General features: G+C 41.1%; 1 protein-coding gene across 1 annotated transcript; it reads left to right on the top strand.

Moving 5' to 3' along the window:
* Positions 1-663: 663 nt before the first annotated feature.
* prkcha (protein kinase C, eta, a) lies at positions 664-21241 on the top strand. The gene is made up of 14 exons (XM_080042037.1): positions 664-1240; positions 5939-6002; positions 7951-8104; positions 8199-8233; positions 8335-8417; positions 9071-9200; positions 9306-9439; positions 9557-9688; positions 9980-10153; positions 12542-12696; positions 16150-16288; positions 16899-17087; positions 20339-20485; positions 20657-21241. Exons 1-14 carry the CDS (start codon positions 890-892, stop codon positions 20804-20806), a joined length of 2037 nt encoding a protein of 678 aa, XP_079898163.1. The 5' UTR covers positions 664-889; the 3' UTR covers positions 20807-21241.
* Positions 21242-26154: the final 4913 nt, after the last annotated feature.

The raw sequence follows: 26154 nt of genomic DNA, 5'->3' as shown, positions 1-26154 counted from the left end.
TATGTATGTATGTATGTATGTATGTATGTATGTATGTATGTATGTATGTATGTATGTATGTATGTATGTATGTATGTATGTATGTATGTATGTATGTATGTATGTATGTATGTATGTATGTATGTATGTATGTATGTATGTATGTATGTATGTATTTTTTATTATTTATTTAACTATAGAACAAACTTTCTTGCGCTTCTCAATCAGTTCAGGCTTAGCATGTCCCCAGTAGATGGCGGTATTACCCACTCAGAGCAGGACAGGTGAGCCGTCACAACACCTTGAGCGAGCTGAGTGTTGCATTATGGGCAGCGTGGTACTGGGCTCCTCTTACTTAGCCAAACAAGAACTACAATTTCAGCCATGTGACATGGCAGTCCAACAGTGACAGATGTGTGTGTGTGTGTGTGTGTGTGTGTGTGTGTGTGTGTGTGTGTGTGTGTGTGTGTGTGTGTGTGTGTGTGTGTGTGTGTGTGTGTGTGTGTGTGTGTGTGTGTGTGTGTGTGTGTGTGTGTGTGTGTGCGTGCGTGCGTGCGTGCGTGCGTGTATATGCATATGCGCTCAGTGACATGTTTTGCGGAACCTCCTCCTCGCCGTGAGTCTGTTGTGGCTTCCTCCTTACTGAAACTTCTTGAAACAGGTTCATACCGTGGTTCACACCGAGGCAGCGTAGGAGTTTGAGTCAGGATGAACGCAACAACAGAGCGCGAGAGTTGACGCCAGATTAAAGTAGGCTATATTAGAGCACAAAGTATGAATTTATTACAGCGCAGTTGTTGTATGAAGTAGGCGTGGGTGTGGGTGTTTTTTTAAATGTCTCTTGTATTTATTTTTTCGCTTCGTAATTGCGGTTTGCGTTCAGCGTGATACTGTTGCCCCTGTTAAAAACATGAAGTTTAACGGTTACCTGAAGCTGCGTATCGGCGAGGCAGTGGACCTGAAACCCACCACCTTCTCCCTGCGCCACTCTGTCATCTTCCACAAAGCCGCCTCGGCGCTGGACCCTTACATTGTGGTGAAGGTGGACGACTTAAAAATCGGACAGACTCACACCAAACAGAAGACCAAGGCGCCGACGTACAACGAGGAGTTCTGCCTCAACGTGAACGACGGCAGACAAATCGAGCTGGCCGTTTTCCACGACACCCCGATCGGGTACGATGACTTTGTGGCCAACTGCATCATCCAGTTTGGGGACTTCATCAAAACCTCCAACACGGGAGAGACTTTCGAAGGATGGGTGAGTAAAAAAGAGTACCAATCAAGAGCATATAAAGTGGATAAAGGCCTATGTTACTCAAGTCAACACAACCCCAAACATGGTCATGTAAACGTCTTGGGGTTCCCAGCTCCATCATTTACTGCTGGGAGTCTGGGAACCAGTTGACCTATCCCCAGACCACCTGCGCCCAGAGAATAAGAGCGGCAGATATTATAGGCTACCACAAAACCTACTTTCATTCTAATGAGGAATCCTGAATAGTATCACACTGATACTGATACCTTAGTATTCTTAAGATCAGCTACTGTATAAAAGGATGTGCCACCAGGTTTAATGGCATCACATGCAGGGAAAGAACAAGGCAGTAAACTACACTGGTGGTTTTTTATACTCCAGTCTTGACCCTTAGAACCAATATCATCATCCATGGATGAATTAACTAGTAGAACAACTACTGCCCACCATCCTAGGTGTCCTGAGGAGTCAGAGGGCCCTTGAACCAGAGCCTTTGCCTGAATTGACGTTCAGTAGATGTTTTTAGTAAGTCCTTGCATTCATCAGCACATACTAAATCCAATCTGATATTTTTTTATTGTATCATTATGTTGGTTACTTCTGGTAGAGGGACGTATTGTCTCAATATCCCCCCATGAATAGGCTAAGTGCTTATCCATTTACATTAAAAAGAGTACTGTACAACCTAGGCTTTCTGAAGGAGAACACAAACAACATATTCACCTCTCCTCCATGTCTTAGTATGGGTAGCCTGTACTGGCTATTGACCTTTCGCACCTTGCGCTAATTAACGTTGAAGCTTCTACTGTTGTCATCAGCAAATATGATCTGAAACCACACATAACAGCTACTGTGGCGAGGTGTTAACTTTGCTCGCAGTGTGCATTAACAAACTCACATTGCTCAGCTGTGCACAGCATTTGACCTGCCTGTACAAAGAAAAGAAGGATGGTGATAAAACCCCCACACACCTTTCTTTCAGAAGGTGCCAGGGGTGCAAAGTAAACTGTGGGTCTGAGGTGTGAAGGAACTGCCAGTTCTTTTTAAACTTTACTTCACACTTCACACTAGACAAATGAGGGAGACAATAGACTTCAACTCCTAAAGCTCAGATTAAATATCGTATACAGTGTACCACATTAGTCTCACTGTCTTTCAGGCGCAACTGTCTTTTGATGGCGGAGTTTCCCTCTTCTGACTTGCTTTCATCCCTCTAGGACTATAATCCTCAGCAGGTGCTGGTGAATGTAACATACACCTTTCCCGGCCTGGAGCAGACTGACATGGTTCATTCAATACAATTTCTGTCAATTAAGCACATTTTTTTTGCAAAAACATAATTCACCCAGTGGGTTTTTAAAATGTGGGAACTCACTTCATTGCACCTGTGGAAGAACTTAACATACTGTCCATCACTTGTCACACGAAAAGGGCACAACAAGGAAGATGATTAGAACGTTGTGTGTGGAAGAAGAATGCCTCAGCACAAATGTGTATCTACACAAATAAGTAAAAAAAAATTGAAATGAATAACAAAATGCAAATTCCAATCCCTTAACCTCACTGACCATCCAAACTCAGTATTTCATCAGCTCACACCTTGCAATAAAGAGCAGAAAAGTATTTTTGCAGGATTGGGTTTGAGAAGTGAAGCATTTACATGTCACTTTGATAAAGCCAAACATAACATTTTGGTCAAGAACACGCTTATTTGTATTTTATGCCCCTGTAAAGTAGCGTGGTTCTACCAGACCTGCGTACTTCATTTCATTTGTACAGAAGGTCTGGAAATGCTCAATTGACAAACGTTCACTCACTTGGAGGCGGGTGTCTGTTGAGGTTTAAAATGATTGGATCTGCCCAGTGCCACTCCAGATCTGCCAACCAATCGCATAGCGTTTGGTCGTGACGTATGTCTTGCACCGGGACCGGCCGGAAACCAACAAAACTCAGCAAAGCTTGTTCTTGCTCCGGCTTTAATTTATCAATATTCGGCAGCGTTGCCACAACAGACTGAATAGCTTCTCTCGTATCCTTATCTTAAATTTGAGCGGAAGTAGGTAGGCGCCGGCGGGTGGAGCCAGGCTACCTGTAAAGCACTTTGAATTGCTTTGTGTCTATTATATTGTCATGAATTATGCTATATAAATAAAGTTTCCTTGCCTTGCCTTACTGAAATACTGAATACTCAAACCATCACTGACCGAATTAGATCATTTATCCAACATTTAAAATGCATACAAGTGATTAGAAAATGCATATGCTTGTGTGAGAAAAGTAGTTACTGAAGTATACACACACACACACACACACACACACACTCCTACATCGAGACCCCAAACATTGAGGGGGGGAAGTGGTATGAAAGTGAAGCTTGGTCTGCAGTTTTACAAGAAGTACTTTTGGCTTTCTCACTTCAAGACGCAAGCTTGAGTTGGCTATCCACTAGATCTGAACCATGCAACCGTGTTGCACCAGAACTAGGTGCTGTGCTGGTTTGTTTCACACATGAGGCAGTAGAGGGTGAAGCACAAGCCTCCACTCGCCCACGCTGCCGTTTAGCGCAGCGTTTCCCACCATCTGATCAGTGCTAGAGGGCTCACTGTTACTCACTCTCGCTACAGGCTCCTATCCAGATGTTCTACTTTCACTGAAAAACACTTTGAACCCCCCAGAACACCGAAGGTCTTTGCTGCCTCTAACTGGCAAATAAACGTTGAAAATCTTCACTGGAGTAAAGTGTCACTGACTGACATCATGCATCTGAGACATTCACCAGATGACATTTAGACACGAGGCCAGTTTCCTTTGCCTACCACCTTTTGACATGTTACTCAGTGAATTAAGTTCTAATAAGCAGACAATAGTCAGTATTGAGGTATATTTGCTGTTGGAGTAGTTCACAGACTCGAAGGTATCAGTCCCTCTGAGGGGGTGGTGAAAGTGAAAGTGGGTTAAATATGGCCCCAGAGTGTACTGTGCTCGATTGAAATGGCCGAAGCCCCTGGGCCCTGTGTTGATACAAAAGAAGAAGAAGAAGAAACTTCCTCCTTTTGTGAAACAACAATGTTCTGCTTTTACACTACACAACCATGCTCCCATCACCAACGTCTGTTTTAGATCAGATAATCTCCGCCACGATGGATAGGTTTACTTTTTTTCCCAAGTCTGTCTTGAAACAATGCTCACATGCCCATATGTACATTAAACTGAGTGAATTATCGGTCGCAGTTGGTGTTTTATGTTGTCCCCTTCTAAAGTAATTCCTATGTAAGTGATTGGGGACAAAATCCACAAGTCTATGGCCCAAAACTCATTCTGTGTACTCAAGGACCAGTTAATATGGTCTAATGACTGACTTGAACCTATCCGTGCATCTGACTCCCTTTTTTAGAAGTAAAGTTTATTTAGTAAGACAGTCTACCTTTCATAGATATAAAATCACTAAGTACTTTACATTAAAAATAACAACAAAAATACACAATACAAACAATAAAAATAAGCAGCGCAATGATTGAAAGAAGAGTGAATCGGAGCCATAGTTTGGGTCATTTACCAAAAGCATGTCCGAATAAAAAAGTTTTCCGCCTCTTCACAAATAGTTAGCATGATTCAAGAGATCTCAGTTTAACGGGAAGGAATTCTAAAGATTGGGAGCAGCTAGGCTGAACTTCTTTCATCTGCAGCTTTTTAGCTCTGTCCTTGACCAGAGTGTGCAAGGGTTAAAATAGTAAAGATACCCCACACAGAGGAAGTGTTCACAGTGAGTGGATTTATAAACCCTGCTGTCTAGACTGTAGATCGAGACAGAGGATATGGGCAGGTAAACGAAAAACAAAAGAGGAGATGTTCTGAGTTGATGGGAAATGAACTCTTTCCTCTAGACGAAATTTCTACAGTCAAGGCACCAACTATGTGGCCACACTTGACTCCTAATGTGTCACTGTTTCGTGGGTGGGGACTATTTTCCATTGGGGGTGTATGTGTAACATAAATAGGTCCTCTTTTAAGCGTACAGTGACCTAAGTTTCCATTCCGTGGTTGCTGCGGGAAATATATTACAAAAATACCCAAGAGCTTTTGTATTTCATATTTCTCAGCTGAGAGTCAAGGCACTGCAAACTCTGCAACCACTCCAACCTGCCAGACAGGCTTTGTTGTCTTTCTGTCACGACGCCTAAATTTCTAAGACATTACGCACTCACTTAGGAATGCAAAGAATCTGCTGTGACATTGCTGTATTTTTACTACACATGAGCCGAAACTGATGCTCAAATGTCCCACATGTACTGTACTTTTTATAAATCTCGTATCGTAGCTAAAACACTAACACCTGTTTCTAAGTTAAAAAACATTAGATGTGTGTTGGATCCTCATATCTGTCTGTACTGTTTCTGTTAAAGGTGGAGTCAGCGATTCAGGAGAATGCTTGTTGTACATTTTTTATTTTTTTGTCCTCACTATCCGCTACCTGCCTGTACTATGTATGTACTTTATTATAAATTACATACCCGCCTAGGCTGTGTTTTAACACCAGATTATTTTTCAGACACAGTACGTACTGGTAGTGGATCATGGGGAGATATTCACAGATTTTGACTAAAAAGTGATTTTGACAACAAGCGTTCTACAGAATTACTGACTCCACCTTTAAACTTTTTGAGTATGCAGAATTATAATTTTGTGTTTGTGTGTCTGCAGATGGACTTGGAGCCAGAGGGCAAGGTGTATGTTTACATTGCCCTCACTGGATCCTTCACTGATGGTAAGGCTGCGACTGTAGATTTAAATGCGACAAGTGCATAAATATTGCTCTTGCATTTCTCCTCTGTTCCTCTTTGCACACAGCCTTGAACAACAGCGCTAACCATTTATGCCAAATCAGTGTATTTTGTAGTCCTTGAAATAATGCCAGCTCTTTTGAATATTTTTTTTTATTATCTGTAAGCCATTGTATACCCAAAGTGCACATACTGTACATTATGTAATAGCAGAGCCTGTCATGCATGTTTCTGTGTGACTGCAGGAAGGTATGTGCCAGGTATGCTTGTTTCCTCACTTAGACTTCTAACGTCTGAGGACATAAACATTGAGGACTGCAATCTGTTGCTTTAGATACAGTATGTACATGATCTTTTGAACACATACTGTCCCCCCAACTCATTAAGTTCCCCTTTTCACATCACACTGCCTGCTAAACTTCATGAAAATACTAACACGTACTTTACAAATGCATCACATATTGTTGTTTGACCTGTTTGAGTTTCTTAGTAGACTAGTAGAACATCTTCACTTATAATTACAATTATATTCTTTTCAACATTGGCTGTTTTTATGATTGGAGCAGTTTATGTTGGACAGAATATTTAAGCTCTGTTGTTTTACATATACCTCTCCAAACAGCACTGAGTAATCCTAGGAGTCAGTCACCAAATATGAAAAAAATGACATGCTCATACGTGAATGTTAGTGAACGCTCCATTCAAGGCATTTTGTCAGTCAACCCTTGTGCTGGGCAGCTGTGTGGTATAAATTACTAACACTATAAATACAGATTTCTGATAATTATATTTATCTTAAGGTGACAAAATTGTGCCGAATAATATCAACCTATCAAATAATTGTTTAAAGCAATAGACTGCTTCACTGCTATGTGTTATATTAGAGTAAACTTGAATCGGTGTTAGTTTGCAATGTGATGTCCTAATCATTCATTAAGAAAATGTAATTTTGCGAAACAGTAACACAGTGTTTTCACATCTTAATTACACCAAAGGTTGATTTCTAATATAAATGTAACCTTAAACAATATATACACTTTAAACTCAAATGTCCCACATACATTCAAATAAATTCTGCTGTTGTGAGGTAACAATTCAATACTTCTGACCTTTTACAGAGAAATATGGAGAAGTTTTCAGTGCACAGAAAGTCTTCATCCAAAATGTAAAGCGCCCCTTTCACACATCTACCACAAATATATCTGTTGTTTGCAGGGACTAGTGGGGGCTCAGCAGATAGGTTTCTGTAACGCATGTGTGGTTTTCGGCTCACACATACTAACCTAGGCTAAAGCTAAAATACATAGAGGCAAACCACGCAGCTGTGCACAAAGCTAAAAAGATATGCACAAGTATTACACAAACATATTTACTTATGCTTATCTTCTGAACCTAAATGTACAACTTGTTTTGATATGGAAAACTATTTGTTAAACAATAGTCCTCTTGGTACAGGACATTCAAAAGAGGATTGTTCGGGCGAGGGATGGGCGGATATAATATTGTATCGCAAATCGTGTGTAATAACGCTCACAATATATGTCAATCTTGGTGAATCTGACTGTAGATTGTGTTTCACAAAAAAAACTATTTGTGTCCTATCTTTGGTGCAATTTATTTCTTATCAAAATCTGAGGTAAAGTGATTCCAGAATGTTGAAGAATATCAATTGTAATATCTGGATACTATTGTGAATTGCAATTATTTCGGCCAGGATAATAGTGACATTACAACAGTTACTTGTATACATCGACGGTAGTGCACCGTGGTTGCAGAATTAAACACACACAAGTAGTGATGTGATCCTTTTTAAATTGTAATATATTTCCCTGGCTTAGCGCTCATCGTGTTGGGTCTAATCTAATCTATCTATGGATTTATGAGTTATTAACAGCAGAACTTTTTGCGCTTGTGTTGATTGAAAACCAACAGATGACGCTGTGGTGAAAGAGAAGACGTACAAGGAGTTTACGAGGAAGCGTAACGGTGCCGTGAGACGGAGGATCCACCAGGTCAACGGGCACAAGTTCATGTCCACGTTCCTCCGTCAACCCACCTTCTGTTTTCACTGCAAAGAGTTCATCTGGTGAGAAAGTCGAGCAAGGGCGAATGGCTGCTCGCCTGCACACATCCGTGTGGACTGTAAACTGAGTCTGATTATGTCTCTGTCTCTGTTATAGGGGTGTTTTTGGAAAACAGGGTTACCAGTGCCAAGGTGAGCAGACCTTATTTATTTCTCTTTCTGCCTTTTTGAAACAGTCCACCATACAGACATGATGATGTACCAGTTTGACACTTGAGTGCTTGTTTTGCCAGTGTGCACCTGTGTGGTTCACAAACGATGCCACCAGCACGTTGTCACTGCGTGTCCACGCATGAAGAACCCAGCAAAGGAACAGGTAAGGTACTTTAATCCAGTCAACAACGCTCTTGTCTGTTCATTAACAGTATCCATGTACTGTTATGTAAGCAGGTTTGTTTGCCTCAACAACTCATTAGGCCAATATAAAAAGTAAGCAGTGTGTCAAAAGCTTTCAGGCACTCAGGCGTGTCATCATCGCTGTTATTTTTCACCTCGCAAGCCGTTTTGTTTTTCGTAATACAGGATGTGCACAAGATAGCAGACCTCCTAGAGAGCCCCCTCCTACAGATTTAACACCTGCAGTGATCAGCAGACTGTACATGTTCCTCTTTTCTTTGTTCGCCTAGTCACCGAGCTAGAACTCAGAACTACACTTTACTATACTTTTTCACACTTGTTCTCATGATCTCACTTTGCTCTTTTTAGCATGTGAATGTGTCATAGTTGCTCTGTTGTTTTATTTTGCTGTACATCACAAGTTTCTCTTCCGTCGGGGAAACTCGGAGAGATGCAGATGCAGCAGTAAACAGACGCCGTGACAAAAATAGGAACTAACATTTTGTTCACAATGCATGCTATGTGGAAAATTTCAAGTGGTTGAGAATATGAACACAACCAGTGGAGCGAGCTTGGGTAACACATAATGGTTAGTTAACAGCACGTCATTCTCTGTGCATCTTTCTCCCGCAGCCGGTAACCCAAGGCTTCAGCATCAACGTCCCTCACAAGTTCAACATGCACAACTACAAGTCGCCGTCCTTCTGTGACCACTGTGGCTCACTGCTATGGGGGATAGTCAAGCAGGGGCTGCACTGTAAAAGTGAGACACATGCCAACGTTTGTCTCTCATAATCACAATCTCAAATGTCCTAATTGTATTTAATTGTATTGATATTTCCCTGTCCTGTGTGGTTTCTCTCTTCAGTCTGTAAAATGAATGTTCACATCCGCTGCAGAGGCAACGTCGCTCCAAACTGTGGGGTCAACAGTGTGGAACTGGCCAATAAGCTCGCCGAGATGGGTCTGCAGGCTGGAGGACTCTCTAAACGCAACTCAATGGTACGCATGCTGATAATGTCCAAAATAAGTACAGTATACTGTTCATATGACTGAAATGTGACTTTAAGCTGGCTGAACTTAGTAGGTTTTTGGTGGATTTGTTTTTTTCACTGACAGGCCAAAAATGAAGTTGAGATGAGGGCGCCCTCTGTAAGGAGGGAGAGTATTGAAAGTCGGCAGCAAACTCCTCGGCTTGGCATCTCAGACTTCACATTCCTTCAAGTCCTTGGGAAGGGCAGCTTTGGCAAGGTTGGACTGACAAGAGGATATGAGACATTCTCTGTATTGTAATGATCCTATGTGATGAATGAGGAAGTAAAATTTGAAAACATATACAGTCATTAGTGGAAATTGTATCTGGTCTGGTCTGAAGGTGTTTCATTCCAAAATATCCCAATTAAAAAAAGTATTTAACAAGTTAATGTTTACAATGCAAGAATACATTTATGCATAAATGAACCTTTGAATCAGCGTGCCGCTGAATTAGTAAAAATCCTTTGAATTCTAATCTATGGTACTCCCTGTGTGTTTGATCTGCAGGTGATGCTGTCGAGACTAAACAAAAAGAATCGTGTTTTCGCCGTCAAGGTGTTGAAGAAGGACATCATTTTGCAGGATGATGACGTGGAGTGTACCATGACGGAAAAGAGGGTGTTGTCACTGGCCTGCTGTCACCCCTACCTCACACAGTTGTACTGCTGCTTCCAGACCACGGTCAGTACAGATGCGCACGCATGCACCCGTGTCACAATTCAGTAGGCTTTTATTATGAAGTCAATCTGTGCATTTTTGCAGTACAACAGAGGTGATAATTTAAAACACCTCATTCCGTCCTGAAGTGCTGTCACTTGAAAAGAGTGCTGTGCAAACAAAGAGCCCTGTCATCACCATATGCAAGTGGGAAATGTAAAAAAAAAAAAAAAAAACTCTTTACTGTATTTGTTACATTCTCAGATTCAAAAATCTCAGTTCTCTTCCTGTCCTGGCTTTTTAAAGATGAGGCTTCGTCATTGAATTAATATACAGTGTAAACCTGCACACAAGCACCTCGCAAAGATAATTTCACAACATAAGTATTTACCCAGTTTTAGTACCTCGTACGCCAGTGTATGTTAGGTTTCAGTATACCACTTTTCCAAGACCACTTATTTTGTCCTATTCAGAATCACTTAGCAATGTAAAAGAACACTCTATGGTAATTATTTACACTTCCCTTAAATGTTTTCACGAAGATGCTTTATGCTGTCTTGTAATTATTTACATCACAGTTAAGTTGAATATTTATTTCATTTTCTTCATGTGACATAGTTTTCGTTATTACTGCCTTTGCTTTTCAATAAAATAATTTCAATAAATACATATTATAAATATTAGTTGCATGACTTTCGCTTGAGTAATATATCATTTGATGCTCCATACAGTAGTTTTAGGCTGTGTCCAAATACCTTACGGCATACTAATGCTGAGCAGGTTTTATAGAATGTTTCACAGTACAGTACACAAAGGGAATAGAGGAGCTCTTCACAACAGCGAAAAAGGCAAACCACTAGCATATTGAGGTGTGACAGCTCCGGGAAACTTACTGACAAATAAGAATTTTGTTCTTTGAAAACCTTTGGTTGAGTACATATGGCTAAAGGCATTGCTGTTTGGGCAGTTAGTACACACAGAAGGAAAATGTGTGCTGTGTGTTCTGGAATAAGGATACAGCATTGTAATGGGTACATTGGTCAGCAGGTGGCAGCAGTTTTTCAGTCTTGTGTCTGAGAGGGAACACAGACAGGAAGTCTCCTAATCTGCTTTTGCAGTCTGACCTATTTCACCTTGGATCAAAATAGAGCAGCAGGTAGTGAAGAACTGACTCTGTAACACTTTGCTGTTGACCCATTCAAACTCACACACAACCACAGAACAACCTTTCTTTTCCTTTTCCACCACAGCACCTCCTCTTCATCTTTTTAGGTGTCTTGTCGCTCTTTTCCACAGCAAGCAGATTCTCAAACTTAGTTGGCTTTTTCATTTGAAAGCAACTATGAAACGCTCCTTCAAAACAAAAGTGTGAAATGTTTCAGCTACATTATAACATGTTGACTGTTTAAAGACCAATTTTGTGAAAGAACGAAAAGAATACGCAAGGGGACGAGTTGGGGAGAATGTTTGTGCGCCTGTGGTTGAGTGAAGTGGGCAAATTTTTTCTTCTCTTTTCCCAAACAATGTGTCAGCAGAAAATTGTCCTTCAACATGGCAATATATCATCATCTGCACATTTAAACCCCTAAACAGCAAATACAATGTAATGTTTCAATTGCCAGACATTTGGCTCAGTAAGTTCAGAGGTTTGGAGAAAGTCTTACAAAATATCGACCAGAGGCAGCCAGCCATTGACTGAATGTGAATTTAAAATGGCTACTGCAGGAAATGGCATCTGTGGTCACTTTAATGTTCCAGTCAAAACAAATTCTCCTTGTAGAATTGAATTGAAAGCGAAAACACTTGAACCAGGGTTTTGAAATAAAATGGTAATTTCACCTTGGAGCCTCAAATGTCAGCGTGAGCAGCATTTTAAACGGTACAACTCAATAAGGTTCAATAGTAGCTTGACCAAGATCCTCGAAGCTTTAAAGCTCAACCACACACAGACGGCTGACTGCTTTTAATGTGCAGCACATTGTTAGTGTGCTGCACTAACAATAACAATGTGTAACTAAACGTGTAATTATAGGGTAAAAACCAGACAAATCCAGTTAAACAGAGTCAGCTATGGCTGAATGTCAAACACTTCAACTTGATGGCCTCATCTGTGCATCCCGTTTTCCTCTAGATTTTGATTTTTTCCTTCTCCATGCTCTTCTTTTCAACATGACATATATCGACCACAGCCTGTAATGAGAAAGGTAGATTTATGGCTTTGATCAGTATTTTTTTTGCCCCACTGAGTAATCCATTATGTCTGTTGACATGTGAAATTTATAAGAGGTGACTGACGTATGATCCTTGAAGCAATCTCGGAATGTTTAATAACGCGGGAGCTTCCGTGAGGATCCTGTGGTTTGTGTGCACATGTGTTAATGTCATCTCCCTGCTGCTGCTGTGTGTTTACAGGACCGTCTCTTCTTTGTGATGGAGTTTGTGAATGGCGGTGATCTAATGTTCCATATCCAGAAGTCCAGGAAGTTCGAGGAGCCCAGAGCGCGTTTCTACACCGCAGAGATCACCTCCGCTCTCATGTTCCTGCACAGCAAAGGCATCCTCTACAGGTCTGGAGCAACGAACACATGTAACATGAATGTGCCATGCCAAAGAGAGTAGAACGCATTTGTGCACAGAAAGGTCTCCAAAGATAGTAGTCTTTTTAATGAGTCTAATAAGTCCTAAAGTAGCACACTATTGTCATACTACTGAGATCAAAGATCCTGCCCATGTTCAGAGTAGATGGGTAGATTGTAGTCAAGTATTTTAAATTGGTTTGGATTTGTAAACATCAAATTTAAACGAAAAAACCTGTTTGACAAACTCTAGAGATGAAGTGGGCATCAAGCGAGAACAGTCGAACGAAGGGGCACATTTAAGATATTTTGAGATTAAGAGAGTGATTTGGGGATCTTGACTCATACTCTAGTCTGCACTAAGAGATCTAGGATACTATGTCTTGGCATCGATTTTTTGGACCATTAATCTGAATTCAAAACATCTAAAGTTTATGGGAGTAAAATAACAAAAACTCCAGGGTACTCCTTTTTAAAGTGGATCTGTTAACCTCATAGCTTTATTCAGCCTTGATTTCCTCACTTCACATTTCAGTTGAAACATCACCAAAAATGTTTAAACTCAGCCTCCTCTCAAACTGTCGAAGTTGTCTCCTAAAGATATACAATTCTACCAGCAGCTCTTGCAGTGTATTGCAGCCAAACACTTGTCTCCAATGGTTCACTTTTAAGCTCATTATCAAAGATTTTTTGTAAGTTAACATATTGGCATAGAGTGCATGCTACAACAGCATGGTAACATTTGAATTTTTTGTGTGAACTCATCCTTTAATAATAAAATTTCATTTTCAAATTTGTAAATTATAATCACGTTATTGCTCTTGTTATTGCGGCATCAGATGTTTGAGTGTTTTTGCTGAAACCTTTTGAGGATGCTGTTATCTATCTAGATGCAGAGTTAGGTGATACAGCAGCAGGATCCCTGCCAGTGCATGATGATAAGGAAGGGGTCCATCATGTGAGCTAAATACTGAGTTAAATTTAGTGGTCCGTGCTCTGTGTCAGCCTGCACAACATTGCATGGCGGTTAGCTTAAGAGGCCACACGCAGTTTGCATGCAACAACCAGAATAGAAAGCCAACTAGCCAGTGTTGATAAGAGCAAAGCTTGTCATGCCTCCTTTAAAATAATACTAAAGCCTCAGTTACTGTATTGTGTAATATGCACTTATGTGCATGAGCTGATTAGGTATCTCTGTAGGGAGTTGAAGTCCTGCTTTAAACTTTCTCAGTTGATGCCCACATCTTCCAAAAGAGCTTTAGAGGTAATTTTTTTTAAATGATGTGTTTTTTCATTTTACAAAATACTATATAGTTTATTCATGAGACCAATGACATTTGAAGACTTTATTTCAAGCAGTATGAACCCAGACATTTTGTGAGGAGAGCCAATTAAACACATGGGGTAAACATTATGAACAGCTGCTAAATGTCATGCGATGCAGTACAAAGGCCCTGCAATAAACACTGCCTTTGTGTTGGGACTGTCAACAATAATGTTGTGGTATCTAAGTTGTTGTCCCCGTCAACATGTTAAAGAACAAACCATGTTAGAAGAAGATGAAATTTAAAGAAAGATGGATTTTAAAGAAAAAATACAATATTCTTCTACCAAGGTCCTAATTTAAGAGTGCTTGTATAACAATGCACTGCTAAACTCTGACTAGTATCCCAGTGGTATAATCTTCTGTTGATGTTTATTTTTATAGATTTCAGGAGGTTTGGTGGTTTTGTCCAGATGTACGTTTGGTGAACCTCGAACCACAGTCAGAAAAGAAATAGTGCGTCATAGGGTTTGCCAGCACTTCCTCTTCTCTTCTTTAGAAATATTCATATTAGCGCAACTCTGTATCTCACCCAGTTAGTTGTTCTTGCACTATAAAAAGTTCAGTAGTACCTCAATGTTCCAGAGGTTAATAGTAACTGTGGAAATCCATCCATCCGACGCACCTACATCCAATAGAAAGTCAAAGTCAAACTTGTCCTTCTAGTAGTGCAATGAGGTAGATGAATGAACGAGTACAGGAGCAGTATTGGGAGTGGGTTATTTACATTGTGATGTGTGGTCCTTATTAGCTCTGTGATGAGAGCATGACAGGAAATATAAATGTCTCACTGGACACATTTATACTAATTTAAATATTTCATGAAAAAGTAGAAGAGGTAATTTAAAGAGATGATTTATCCATCATCCCTTTTTAGTTTTCACAGTTTGTTTTTTGTTGTTATATTAGGCCCTACAGGCTCTACACTTTGTACTGTATACTACTGAGTAGTCATATATAGGAATCTGCTTACTTTTGGCCTGTTTGATTGGCTGCCAGGGACAATTACCGTAATCATCTGAGTCACTTTTTCCACAATTGGGTTGCGGTAGACAAGAGCAAACCAGATTGATCCAGCCAAACTAGTGTTACTTAACCAGCCTGTCATACATTTCTGTGTTTTTCCTGTTTAATTCACCCAGCGATCACCTTTCTTTTTTTCCCCAGAAGAATCAGGAACTACAAATATCTGTCCCCTCTCAAGTTTCATGCATCTTCCAAATGTTGAATTGAATCTTTACTATTGCAGTGTCTGTCTACTGTAGCTCCTGCCAATCTCTGTCAAATGACCTTGGTCTTTAAAGTTGGGTCGCCTGATCACAGATTAGTGTTCATCACATGAGGCCCCACTTGGCAGGTTTAATCTCTCTGTCAGATGACAAAGCAACAACAGACATGGAGGCACCCACATGCATAGTCAGCACTTTCACTGATAGTACAATACAATATATTTTCTCTTCAGTTGACATCAAAACACGGTGGTATTACTTTGTAAACTAATGAGTTTTGAGCTTGACAATAAAAACAATTGAAGTCAAAGCTTATTGACTTTCCCACAAACTGAAACATTTGTCTTAGAAAACATTTCACATTGATAACCAAAGGTGCTGCACATTGCATAATTAATCCTTAAAAAAATAAACAAAACGCTGTCAATTCATTCCTGTGCATACAACCACATCTGATGTAATATGCTGTTAGAATTTGCTCTGAAAAAGAAAACAAGTTTTTCCTCTACTGGAAACAGAATAAATATTGACATCAGAATACTTTTTCCTTGTTGCCTGTCGAACGTGTTGTTTGTCTGAACGTGTCCAGACTTATCCTGGCTGCCTTTTTAAATGAAATTGTCTGTGAGTGGCTCCTCCACAGAGGCTCCACTGTCCTCAGGAGACCTTTTCCTTTTGTCTCGCCACAAATTTCTACCTCTGTCAGGTATAAATAGAAACAACATTAGCAGAGGGCGCCTGGAGACTGGGCACAAACTTGACATTTTAGCAGCTGTTGGGTTTCAGTTAGTTACATTTTGGTGGCTGATTAGTTTCCTGCCATTTATCATTTTTTTGATAACAATGCATTGAGACAGCTATCTCATTCTCTGTGTTTCTTTCCTTTTTTAGGGATCTAAAATTGGACAATGTTCTTCTTGACCAAGACGGTCACTGTAAGCTGGCCGACTTTGGCATGTGCAAAGAGGGCATATTTGAAGGCGCTGCCACAGGAACCTTCTGTGGGACCCCGGATTACATTGCCCCTGAGGTCAGTTTCTACACCTGTGTCGAACAAAAACACAGTAACTTTATAGACGCACAGTTCAGGACCCATAGCTACTAATAACGACAGACCATTTGGATAATGTATCCACCAGACCTATGGTACAGGGCATAATCATACTTTCTGGTGCTGTTTTATGAAACAGATTGCAGCAAATAATAAATTCAACCACATTAAGCTTCCTGCTGGCCCAGGTCTTCTGAGTTCATTCAGTGCAGCTCTCAGTCCTCATCCCTTCTCCTTGACACCACCTCACTGAAAACAAACACTGTGGTAACTCCAAACGCCCCCCCCTGATTGGCTGGAAGGCAGCGTACCTGTGAGGTCCGCTTGTAGACTCCTGGCCCTGGCTACCATACCTCCCCCCCTTTCAGAATGTACTTTTACAGGAGTGCTTGGTTTCCATAATGAGGGATTAAGATGGTCTTTGTCCTCTTGTTTGAGAGACTTTTATGAAAGGCCTCTTTTGCTGCCCTTAATACTTGTTCCACAGTTTAGCTTCAATGGCAACTCACTCATCCAGATCCTCTTCTCTGTAAAACCCCACTGTGCTGGGATGGTTAACTTTAATAGTAAGCTATTCCCGTCTCCACAGATCCTGCGGGAGATGCTGTATGGGCCCTCTGTGGATTGGTGGGCCCTCGGAGTGCTGCTGTACGAGATGCTGTCGGGACACGCACCCTTTGAGGCCGAAAATGAAGACGACCTCTTCGAATCCATCCTCAATGAAGAGATTGTCTATGCGTCTTGGCTCAGCGCAGAGGCTGTGAACATACTCAAAGCTGTGAGTCTTTTTCATTTTCTATTCACAGTAGTAAAAAAAAGTTGGACTAAAGCCAAATGTTGCTGCTGCCTTCAGGATGCCTCTGTCTGGCTTTTTTCACGTCATACAATAGCAGGAAATGCCTATGATGCTCTTTTTGAAAAATAGAATATGATAGAGGAAATCCAATTTCTCACTGGATGTGTGACCAGCGTTTGTGGAAAAAAATGAAAAAAGTTGTGTGAGTATTTTACTAAAAGACCAATTCCCTGCATTCCTGGACAGTGTAAAGGGAGCCTGCAGTGTGATGATGTAAGATATTATCGATGGTTTGATGAACTTTTCGTTTGGATTTTTTTCTGATTGACACTCTCTGACTGGCAGCCCTACGGAGTTGGCCACCCAGCTGTTTGGCCTGGGCCTCTTACATAACTATATTAAGGCATGGTCCACCGCCCAGCCACAGCACACAACCTATAAATACGACAACGCCTGACCCCCCCCCCCCCCACACACACACACTCTCCCATCCTCTCCTCTTTGCACCCGACTCTCCTCCCCTCGTCCTCGTTGTTATTCCAACATGCTTGAGGAAGCACTGGGCCAATCCCCCCCTGGTGATTTGTGTCACTGCTCCCGGAGTCATGCGTTATGTAAGGAGGCATGTCAGTGTGAGTGGATTTTACCGCTGCTGCTCTATTTATACTGAAGGGTGATCCGTTGAAAGTTCTCCTTGTTCCTGTGAGCAAGTTCATGGACTTTACAGTTGTCAGGTTGTTCCTCTGAGAATATCTATAAAAAGTAATATCACCAATGTTGAGTGTGGTGCTTATTGAGAAGAAACAAAAAAATAACGAAAGCTTATTTAAGTGGTTCGTGTAAAGATACTTCATAAACATTAATAATCAAATTAAAGCTTTAGTGCATTACTTCTGTTGCCCCCATGAGGAATTCTGAGGAATTACAAAAATACTGTCAGTTTATCTACATCAGGTAAGCCTTCAGTGAGCGCACATGGATTGTATAACTCCTGCTGTACGTCCAGGTTTTCTCTTGGCAGTAGGATCAACAACTGAAACATTTATTTAGGCATTTATTGGGTTTTTTCTGGGCTCTTGCGCCAGTGTCACGGGGCGAGGTGACATGACACCAGTTTGTGTCAACTCTGCCATACTGAAAAATACAGAGAGAGTTTTGTTGAAGCTGATATGCTTGATCAACTTTGTGTCAGCTCATTGGGCGATGGCTTGAACGTAACCGACATACATTTTTATTAAAGAGTTACGCACTAAAGCTATTAATATTTGTCAAATCCAATAGTTTTTTTCATTTGCCATTTTATGATTAGTGAATTCATCATTTCAACCATAAACTATTCAGACTAATAACTGCCCTTCATAGTTCCTCAGAGCCTAAGGTGACATCCTCACTTCTAATGTCCAACAAACCCTCCAGAAGACAGATGGCGTCTTCATGTGGTAATGCTGACATGGCAAGTCTGGTGCTCAGGGTGGCACAGCTGACATGTAGCCATGGAAAAAATTGCATCAACCTCAGTGGAATAGTTTTTCTTAAGGGTTTTTGTCCTGTAAGCTCCTGAACTCATTGACCGCCGCCGGTCTGTCTAACAGTTTTTTTCCACTTAAAGAACCAAACTGGTGTGTAGGTGCGGTTTGTAGCCGATGAACTACAAATTAAGTCATTAAAATCATTCTCCCAGCTGCAAATCCTAGCACAACACTGCATAGGCATTAAACTTTAATGTTTATTTGCCCTTCCTGAAAGAGGTGTATACATGTCAATGGCGGTGTGTCACCTGTCACGGGCAAGTCTCTGCACGTTGATTGTTATGGAGTTCTGCGTCAATTGAAAGCAAAATCTGCCCCGGAAGCTGGTAGATCAATCCAGAAACTGTTGTATTCATCAATGTCTCTCTTCTCTTTCTCTGTGGGCATAGTTTAGCTGAGAGAATATGTTGTTGTTTAGGCTTCTGGTAGTTAACCCATTGATGACTATGGCAATCTAGGATGCATGTCCTTAATGCCTGAGGCTTTTCTGAAAAAATAGTACGAATTGTCAAGTCTACCAAAACCTTAATATCTAAGCCTGTGTAGCACATAGAAACATGAAATAAAATACATTTAAAAGTTAAGGTTCACAGGTTTTATTTAAACATGCTCCCTTAGCGCTTACAAACCAACAAATATTTCTAAAAATCGTCAAAATTAGATGAATTAGAAAAGTATTAAATATTGTTAATAAATAGATGCAATGTGTTGTGTGATTTTCGTCAGTAGTCTATAGTAGACCTTGATTCTGCGCACCAAACGCCACTAACTGTTCTGTCGCCGACATAGCTGGTGTATTTTTTTTATTATTTTGTTTAATTTTTTTATTTTTTTGATTGACATGATTTTCGGCAAACCACACAACTTTTGGGTGGTCACGTGGTCTTAAAAAATCAACAAAACCCACCTCATGTGTATTTGAACCAATGACAGTGCATTCTATGCTGGGAATGCCATGAAAATTAGATAAAGTAATAATGCTGCGCGACGCAGCATCAGGCAGGAAAGCCAATGTGGCATCGCGCAGCAGCCGTCATCAATGGGTTAATGATGTTTGGAGCTGATATGGCAAGACACATTAATCTGAACACTGTCACCGCGGAGACGGCGGCTCATTAATTTGTTGTGGCCTACACTGAATGTCACCGCCAGCCGTGAGGTGTGCACAGACTCCCCTGTCCAAAAAAATTCCAAAACACATTTGTTTTTTCACTTTCCTCCCAGTGGAAAATTGAGACAAACTCAATTTTTGGCCCAGCTTCTACTATTACTTTGGAGGCAGAGAAAACAGTTCAACAGGCCATTCAATTGTTGTATAGTTTTATTGTGTAAGACCAGGAAGTTGAGACACTTAAGCATTGTAGGAAACGCCATACACAGTCTGGGGTGTATTTTTTGTGAGTTGGGAGGCGGAGATTGACTGGATGTCTTCCTGGCTCATGTCCAGGAAGACATCCAGTCAACAGCATTTGTTGGCATCACTGCCAACAAATGCTGGTTTGACCTCGTTGAACAACATGCATCACATTTCCATTTTCTTCATTTTTTCGACTTTTTCTTCTTCTTTTTATCCCCTTAAAAAAAGTGTTTCTTACCATTCTCAAACAAATAACCTGTTGAAATCCACTGGTCCCCCTTTGTTGTTGTTGCTCTTATGTTTTCTTACATTAATGTTATCACTCATCAAGTTTTTGTTTTTCACAGTTCTTGACCAAAAACCCAGCGCAGCGTCTCGGCTGCGTGGCGTCAGAGGGCGGAGAGAGCGCCGTAACCAACCACTCCTTCTTCACGGGCATTGATTGGGAGAAGCTGAATCGTAGAGAAATAGAGCCACCATTCAAGCCCAGGATCGTAAGTCCCCATGAATGACTTTTCTGAGGGCATGATAGCGTATGAATGATAATGAAGAAAAACTCCCCAGACACTAGATAGTGTTTGACTATGTAATACCTTGTGGCTCTCAATAAGCCTTTTGCTGAAATGTTGCTGCTGATGAATGATTCTTAATAATTTACCCTCCAGAAAACACCGGAGGACGTCAACAACTTTGACCCAGATTTCACTCAGGAAGAGCCCACCCTCACGCCCATCGAGGACCCTCTGATCCCCTCCATCAACCAGGAGGAGTTCCGTAACTTCTCCTTCACTTCGCCTGAACTGCTGGAGAGCTAAGACTCTGCTCATTGAGCCACCAGTCATCATGAACTTGGTGTCTGTGGCTTTGTCTGAGACGGTTCCCGGTGGCACATACCATGTGACGCTGTTACATTCCCCAGAGACGTGAGTGTGCAATGGGCCGAGAAGTCAGACGGACATATTCTCGACAAGAACCACGGCTGCACCTGATGAACTCTTTCTTAAAAGCACTCCTTTAATTCCACAAAAAGGTGGCACATGATTGACTTTGGAAATTCGGTTTTGACTATGTTTATGGCTTGATTTGGACATTCATGCAAGTGTCTGTGTGGAAATGGGCTATTTGATATTTTGATGTGTTGTAAACTTGACAAAGGTGTAAATTGTCCATAATTTTTTTCTGTAAATTTTTGCTCTTTGCATACAGATTAGTTGCATACAGTTACTTTAAATGAAAAATAACTTTTTGGAGCATGAGTTTGTGGTTTATTTTTGCCCATGGTCCAATGAAAGCAAGGAATCAAGAGTCAGTTTTTTAAGCAGCCCGCAAGACATTCCCAGAAAAGTAGAGCTGCCAAGTTGAAATCCTGGAAGGACTGAGTGAGCAGATGAAATAGTTTCTCAATGATGTGACCCTACTCTAGAAAAAAGGCAATTACGCATAGACCCACACACACTGGCTCAATGAGAGCTGAATCGCTCCACTTTCAAAATTAAATGAGGCTTGAAAAACTAAATGTATATATATTTTTATTGGGTTAAGTGATTTTAACTAACTTATAAATGAAAAGGGATGATTTTTTACGATCTTGAAGTCGGTTCCAGATTGAAGGTGATTCACATCCCTTTATTATACTACTTTTCTGGTCTTAATTTCTTGTTTTACACTGCTATAGAGCAACCTGACACGAATCACATCACAAAAAACTGTAGATTTTCGGGAAGCTCTTTCTCTTATTTTGGCGATCCAGCACGTCCTGTCAACACTTGAGTGTGTGTGCTTCGGCAATCTCCGCTCCCTCCGCCTGTGCATCGGCCATCTCCGCTACCCTCCCCCCCCCTCCTGCAAACCCCACTCCGTTGTGATTGGTTACCTTCCTTCCGGAACACTTTCAGTGGCGGGAAGCGCGAGCATGGACCTATAAGGGCGCGAGGCAGACGCGAGGCAGACGCGAACAGGGAAGTGACAGCATTACCATACATGGAAACATCCGCGTGGTGACTTCACAAAGTTACATGCGACGTCACAAAGTTACAAAGGGTAGACCGCTTTGAACACGTGACTTCTCGACTGGCTAGAATAGTGTTTAGTGCTCGGCACAGACACCCCAGACAGTCAGCAGGGAATACGTCGAAATGCATGTAAGTCATTATTTGATAATTTAGTATGGTTAAGCATGACTATGAATCATCATAACAACGTTTATAGGTCATAAAAGTCAAAAAGCATCATAGGTCCTCTTTAACAACAACTTCAGCCAGGCATGTTTAGTATGATGCAATAATTTATCTGACGTAAGAACCCTGCTGATTCACCTGATGACATAGTATCCAAAAGTTTGGAGATTACACGGTCGCACACTTTTCATGGTCAGAGGAAGTACAGTGCCTTGCAAAAGTATTCATACCCCTTGAACTTTTCCACATTTTGTCATGTTACAACCACATACGTAAATTTATTTTATTGGGATTTCATGTCATAGACCAACACAAAGTGGGGCATAATTGTGAAGTGAAATGAAAATTATAAATTGTTTTAAAAAAAAATTACAAATAAAAAACTGAAAAGTGTGGCGTGCAAAAGTATTCATACCCCCTGAGCTAATACTTTGTAGAACCACCTTTTGCTGCAATTACAGCTGCAAGTCTTTTGGGGTATGTTTCTACCAGCTTGGCACATCTAGAGACTGATATTTTTGCCCATTCTTCTTTGCAAAAAAGCTCGAGCTCAGTCAAATTGGATGGAGAGCGTCTGTGAACAGCAATTTTCAAGTCTTTCCAGAGATTCTCAATTGGATTTAGGTCTGGGCTTTGACTGGGCCATTCTAAAACATGAATATGCTTTGACCTAAACCATTCCTTTGTAGCTTTGGCTGTATGTTTAGGATCGTTGTCCTGCTGGAAGGTGAACCTCCGCCCCAGTCTCAAGTCTTTAGCAGACTCCAGCAGGTTTTCTTCCAAGATTGCCCTATATTTGGCTCCATCCATCTTCCCATCAATTCTGACCAGCTTCCCTGTCCCTGCTGAAGAAAAGCATCCCCACAGCATGATGCTGCCACCACCATATTTCACAGTGGGGATGGTGTGTTCAGGGTGATGTGCAGTGTTAGTTTTCCGCCATACATAGCGTTTTGCATTCAGGCCAAAAAGTTCAATTTTGGTCTCATCCGACCAGAGCACCTTCCTCCACATGTTTGCTGTGTCCCCCACATGGCCTTTGGCAAACTGCAAACGGGCCTTTTTATGATTTTTTTTCAACAATGGCTTTCTTCTTGCCACTCTCCCATACAGGCCTGATTTGTGGAGTGTACGGCTTATAGTTGTCCTGTGGACAGATTCTCCCACCTGAGCTGTTGATCTCTGCAGCTCCTCCAGAGTAACCATGGGCCTCTTGAATGCTTCTCGGACCAATGCCCTCCTTGCCCGGCCTGCCAGTTTAGGTGGACGGCCACTTCTTGGTAGATTTCCAGATGTGCCATACTCTTTCCATTTGGATATTATGGACTGAACAGTGCTACGAGACATGTTTAAAGCTTTGGATATCTTTGTATAACCTAACCCTTCTTTAAATTTCTCCACAACTTTATCCCTGACCTGTTTTGCGTGTTCCTTAGTCTTCATGATGCTGTTTGTTGAGAGCCTTGTGTTGGTTTGTTCACTTCTAACAAAGCTCTGAGGCCGTCACAGAACAGCTGCATTTATACTGAGATTAGATTACACACAGATGGACTCTATTTACTAATTAAGTGACTTTTGAAGGCAATTGGTTGCACTGGATATTATTTAGGGGGATCAGAGTAAAGGGGTATGAATACTTTTGCACGCCACACTTTTCAGTTTTATATTTCTTAAAAAATTAGAAAAATATTTATAATTTTCATTCCACTTCACACTTATGCGCAACTTTGTGTTGGTCTATCACAAAAAATCCCAATAAAATAAAATTACTTGTATGGGTGTAACATGACAAAATGTGGAAAAGTTCAAGGGGTATGAATACTTTTGCAAGCCACTGTATACTGGTGTGTGGTTTGGCATCACCAGAATCAAGTGAGTGTTGGTCTGTCTGAGGTTTCTCAATAGTAACAGTAATCACTCACTCTGCTTCTCTCTTCTTACACAAACTCTCTTTCTCTCAACAAACACAGGGCCTTTGACACTGTCAAGCTCCGTAGGCAGCGAGCCCGGGTAATGGGAACTCACATGGTGGCATTTTCAAATGTGCAAGTCTGAGAGAGTTTTTGAATATTTTCCACGCCTAACATTTGGACTAGCCTCTGTGTGAGGACATCAAATTAAAACTTGGGAGAGGTAGACAGAGCGAAAATTGAGCTTTAACCTTTTACCCTGCAGTACGGTAGTACGGTTACTTTAGGCCAATCATTTTGCTGATCGCAAAACAGTAGAGGATAAACAGGAAACCACAAGGCGTCATTACTGTCGCCTTTGATAGAAACAGGAAGAAGTAAGTAGAAAGAATCTTGCTCTTGAGGCACTTTAAGAAGCCCGGGCCTACGGTGCAGTATGTGCTGTAGGCAAACATCATTGAAACTGTGATAACAACAAAGGGAAAAAAGAGACTTTTGTTGAGACATGAACAGCTCCGACATCACGGAACGGAGATGAACTCTTCCTGTTAGTCTGAGGGAGGAAATCTTCTGGCTCCACATCACATCTGTTTATCTCTTCAGCCCCCTATCCTGTGGAGGATTGTGTCGTAAAATACTGTAAATTGGGGGCTGTGGAAGCAAAAAAAAAGTGTATTTATAACAGCTGCTCTGCTTTTAACACTGATGGTTGTGTATGCTACACAAATAATGAGAAATTAGATTAAATTACTTTTTGTTAACCCATTAGTGTGTGGGCCCCACGTTTGGCAGCTTTCCTCGGGTAATGTCTGAATGAGTGGAAAGATTTAGGAGCTTTGTCTCAGCTGTCATTACTAACACTCACTGATGGCTGCCAGCAGTGTCTCTGCGGTTCTTGATTGAATCAAGAGTTTGTCCGTGCCGGTATGATTGATGTCACCAAAAGTAGCAACAGATAAGGTAAAGGACTCTACATCATAGACATCACCGAAGTAGTCCTTTGTGGAATTCTTGATTTCTGTCACTTGTTTGACTTTTTGTTCCGTGACATTTCAACATTTCCCTTAAAGACCTGTGTTCACCATGTTATCACACAGCTGAAAATCCCTTAAGTAAACTTTAATTGAACTTGTAGGACATAAGAAAATGTTGTGACACAGAGGAACCAACTGTATTTTTCTAGACACAAGGTAAGGGTTTCTCAAATCCTAATCTCCCTCTCTCTGTTTGCTGTTACAGGGATGACTGGCAGGGCTTGGAGTATTACATTGTCTGAGGTGGCACTATGCGCTCACCTTTCTGAAGCAATAGCAGAGGAAAAGGCGTGTCAATTTCTGACGACTTCTAGGCAATCATAAAGTTAATCAGATTGACTAAATAAGGAAACATAATTTTCTGCAGCGGAGTACCAAATGTTGACATCCAAAATCACACAGTCTGGCTAAGCTTTTCACTGTTTTTTCTCACAGTTCTCAGTCTGGTCTGTAAACCTAATACTTTTATTCTCAAGGTTTAAGTTCCTCTATGCCTGTCTGGTCATGTATTAATTGTCCTCAAGTCAAAGTGTGCGTCTCCATCACTCAAACTTAAGTGTTCTGTTACCCAGACAACAGCCCTAGTGATAACCCAAGCTTTGCTTGGATGTCATAGCAAGATATAACAACCAACATTTGCATAGGAGGATAATGCATTTTTAAGGCAAAACATTTCATTGTTGGAGAAAACATTTTCCTGCCATTTCTTATTTTCTAATGCAAAAGCAGAATCACCGACAACATGAATAACTGCAAACCATTAATCACGGGGGCAAGGGCGGAGGTGCCTGGCATGGACAGAAGTCTCCAAATCGGTTCAGGAAAATTACCAAAACCATCTCTAAGCCAGCAGGGTGTGAATTGGATTCATGTTGGAATGTGCCACACGTCTTGGTCATGCTGAAAATGCACTGAGGAAAATATGTGTATATCCTGTGTTTACACAACGTTTTCAGGTCACCGTGTAGAAGGTTAGGTTAGGTTAGATGCTGACACTGGCACACTTTGCTCTGACATTGTAAAAAATGTGGGTAGTCTGAGG

Source organism: Ammodytes marinus, assembly GCF_949987685.1.
Source record: "Ammodytes marinus genome assembly, chromosome: 15".
NCBI lineage: Eukaryota > Metazoa > Chordata > Actinopteri > Uranoscopiformes > Ammodytidae > Ammodytes > Ammodytes marinus.
The sequence above is the reverse complement of the archived record's forward strand: the minus strand, read 5'-3'. Positions and strand labels throughout refer to the sequence as shown.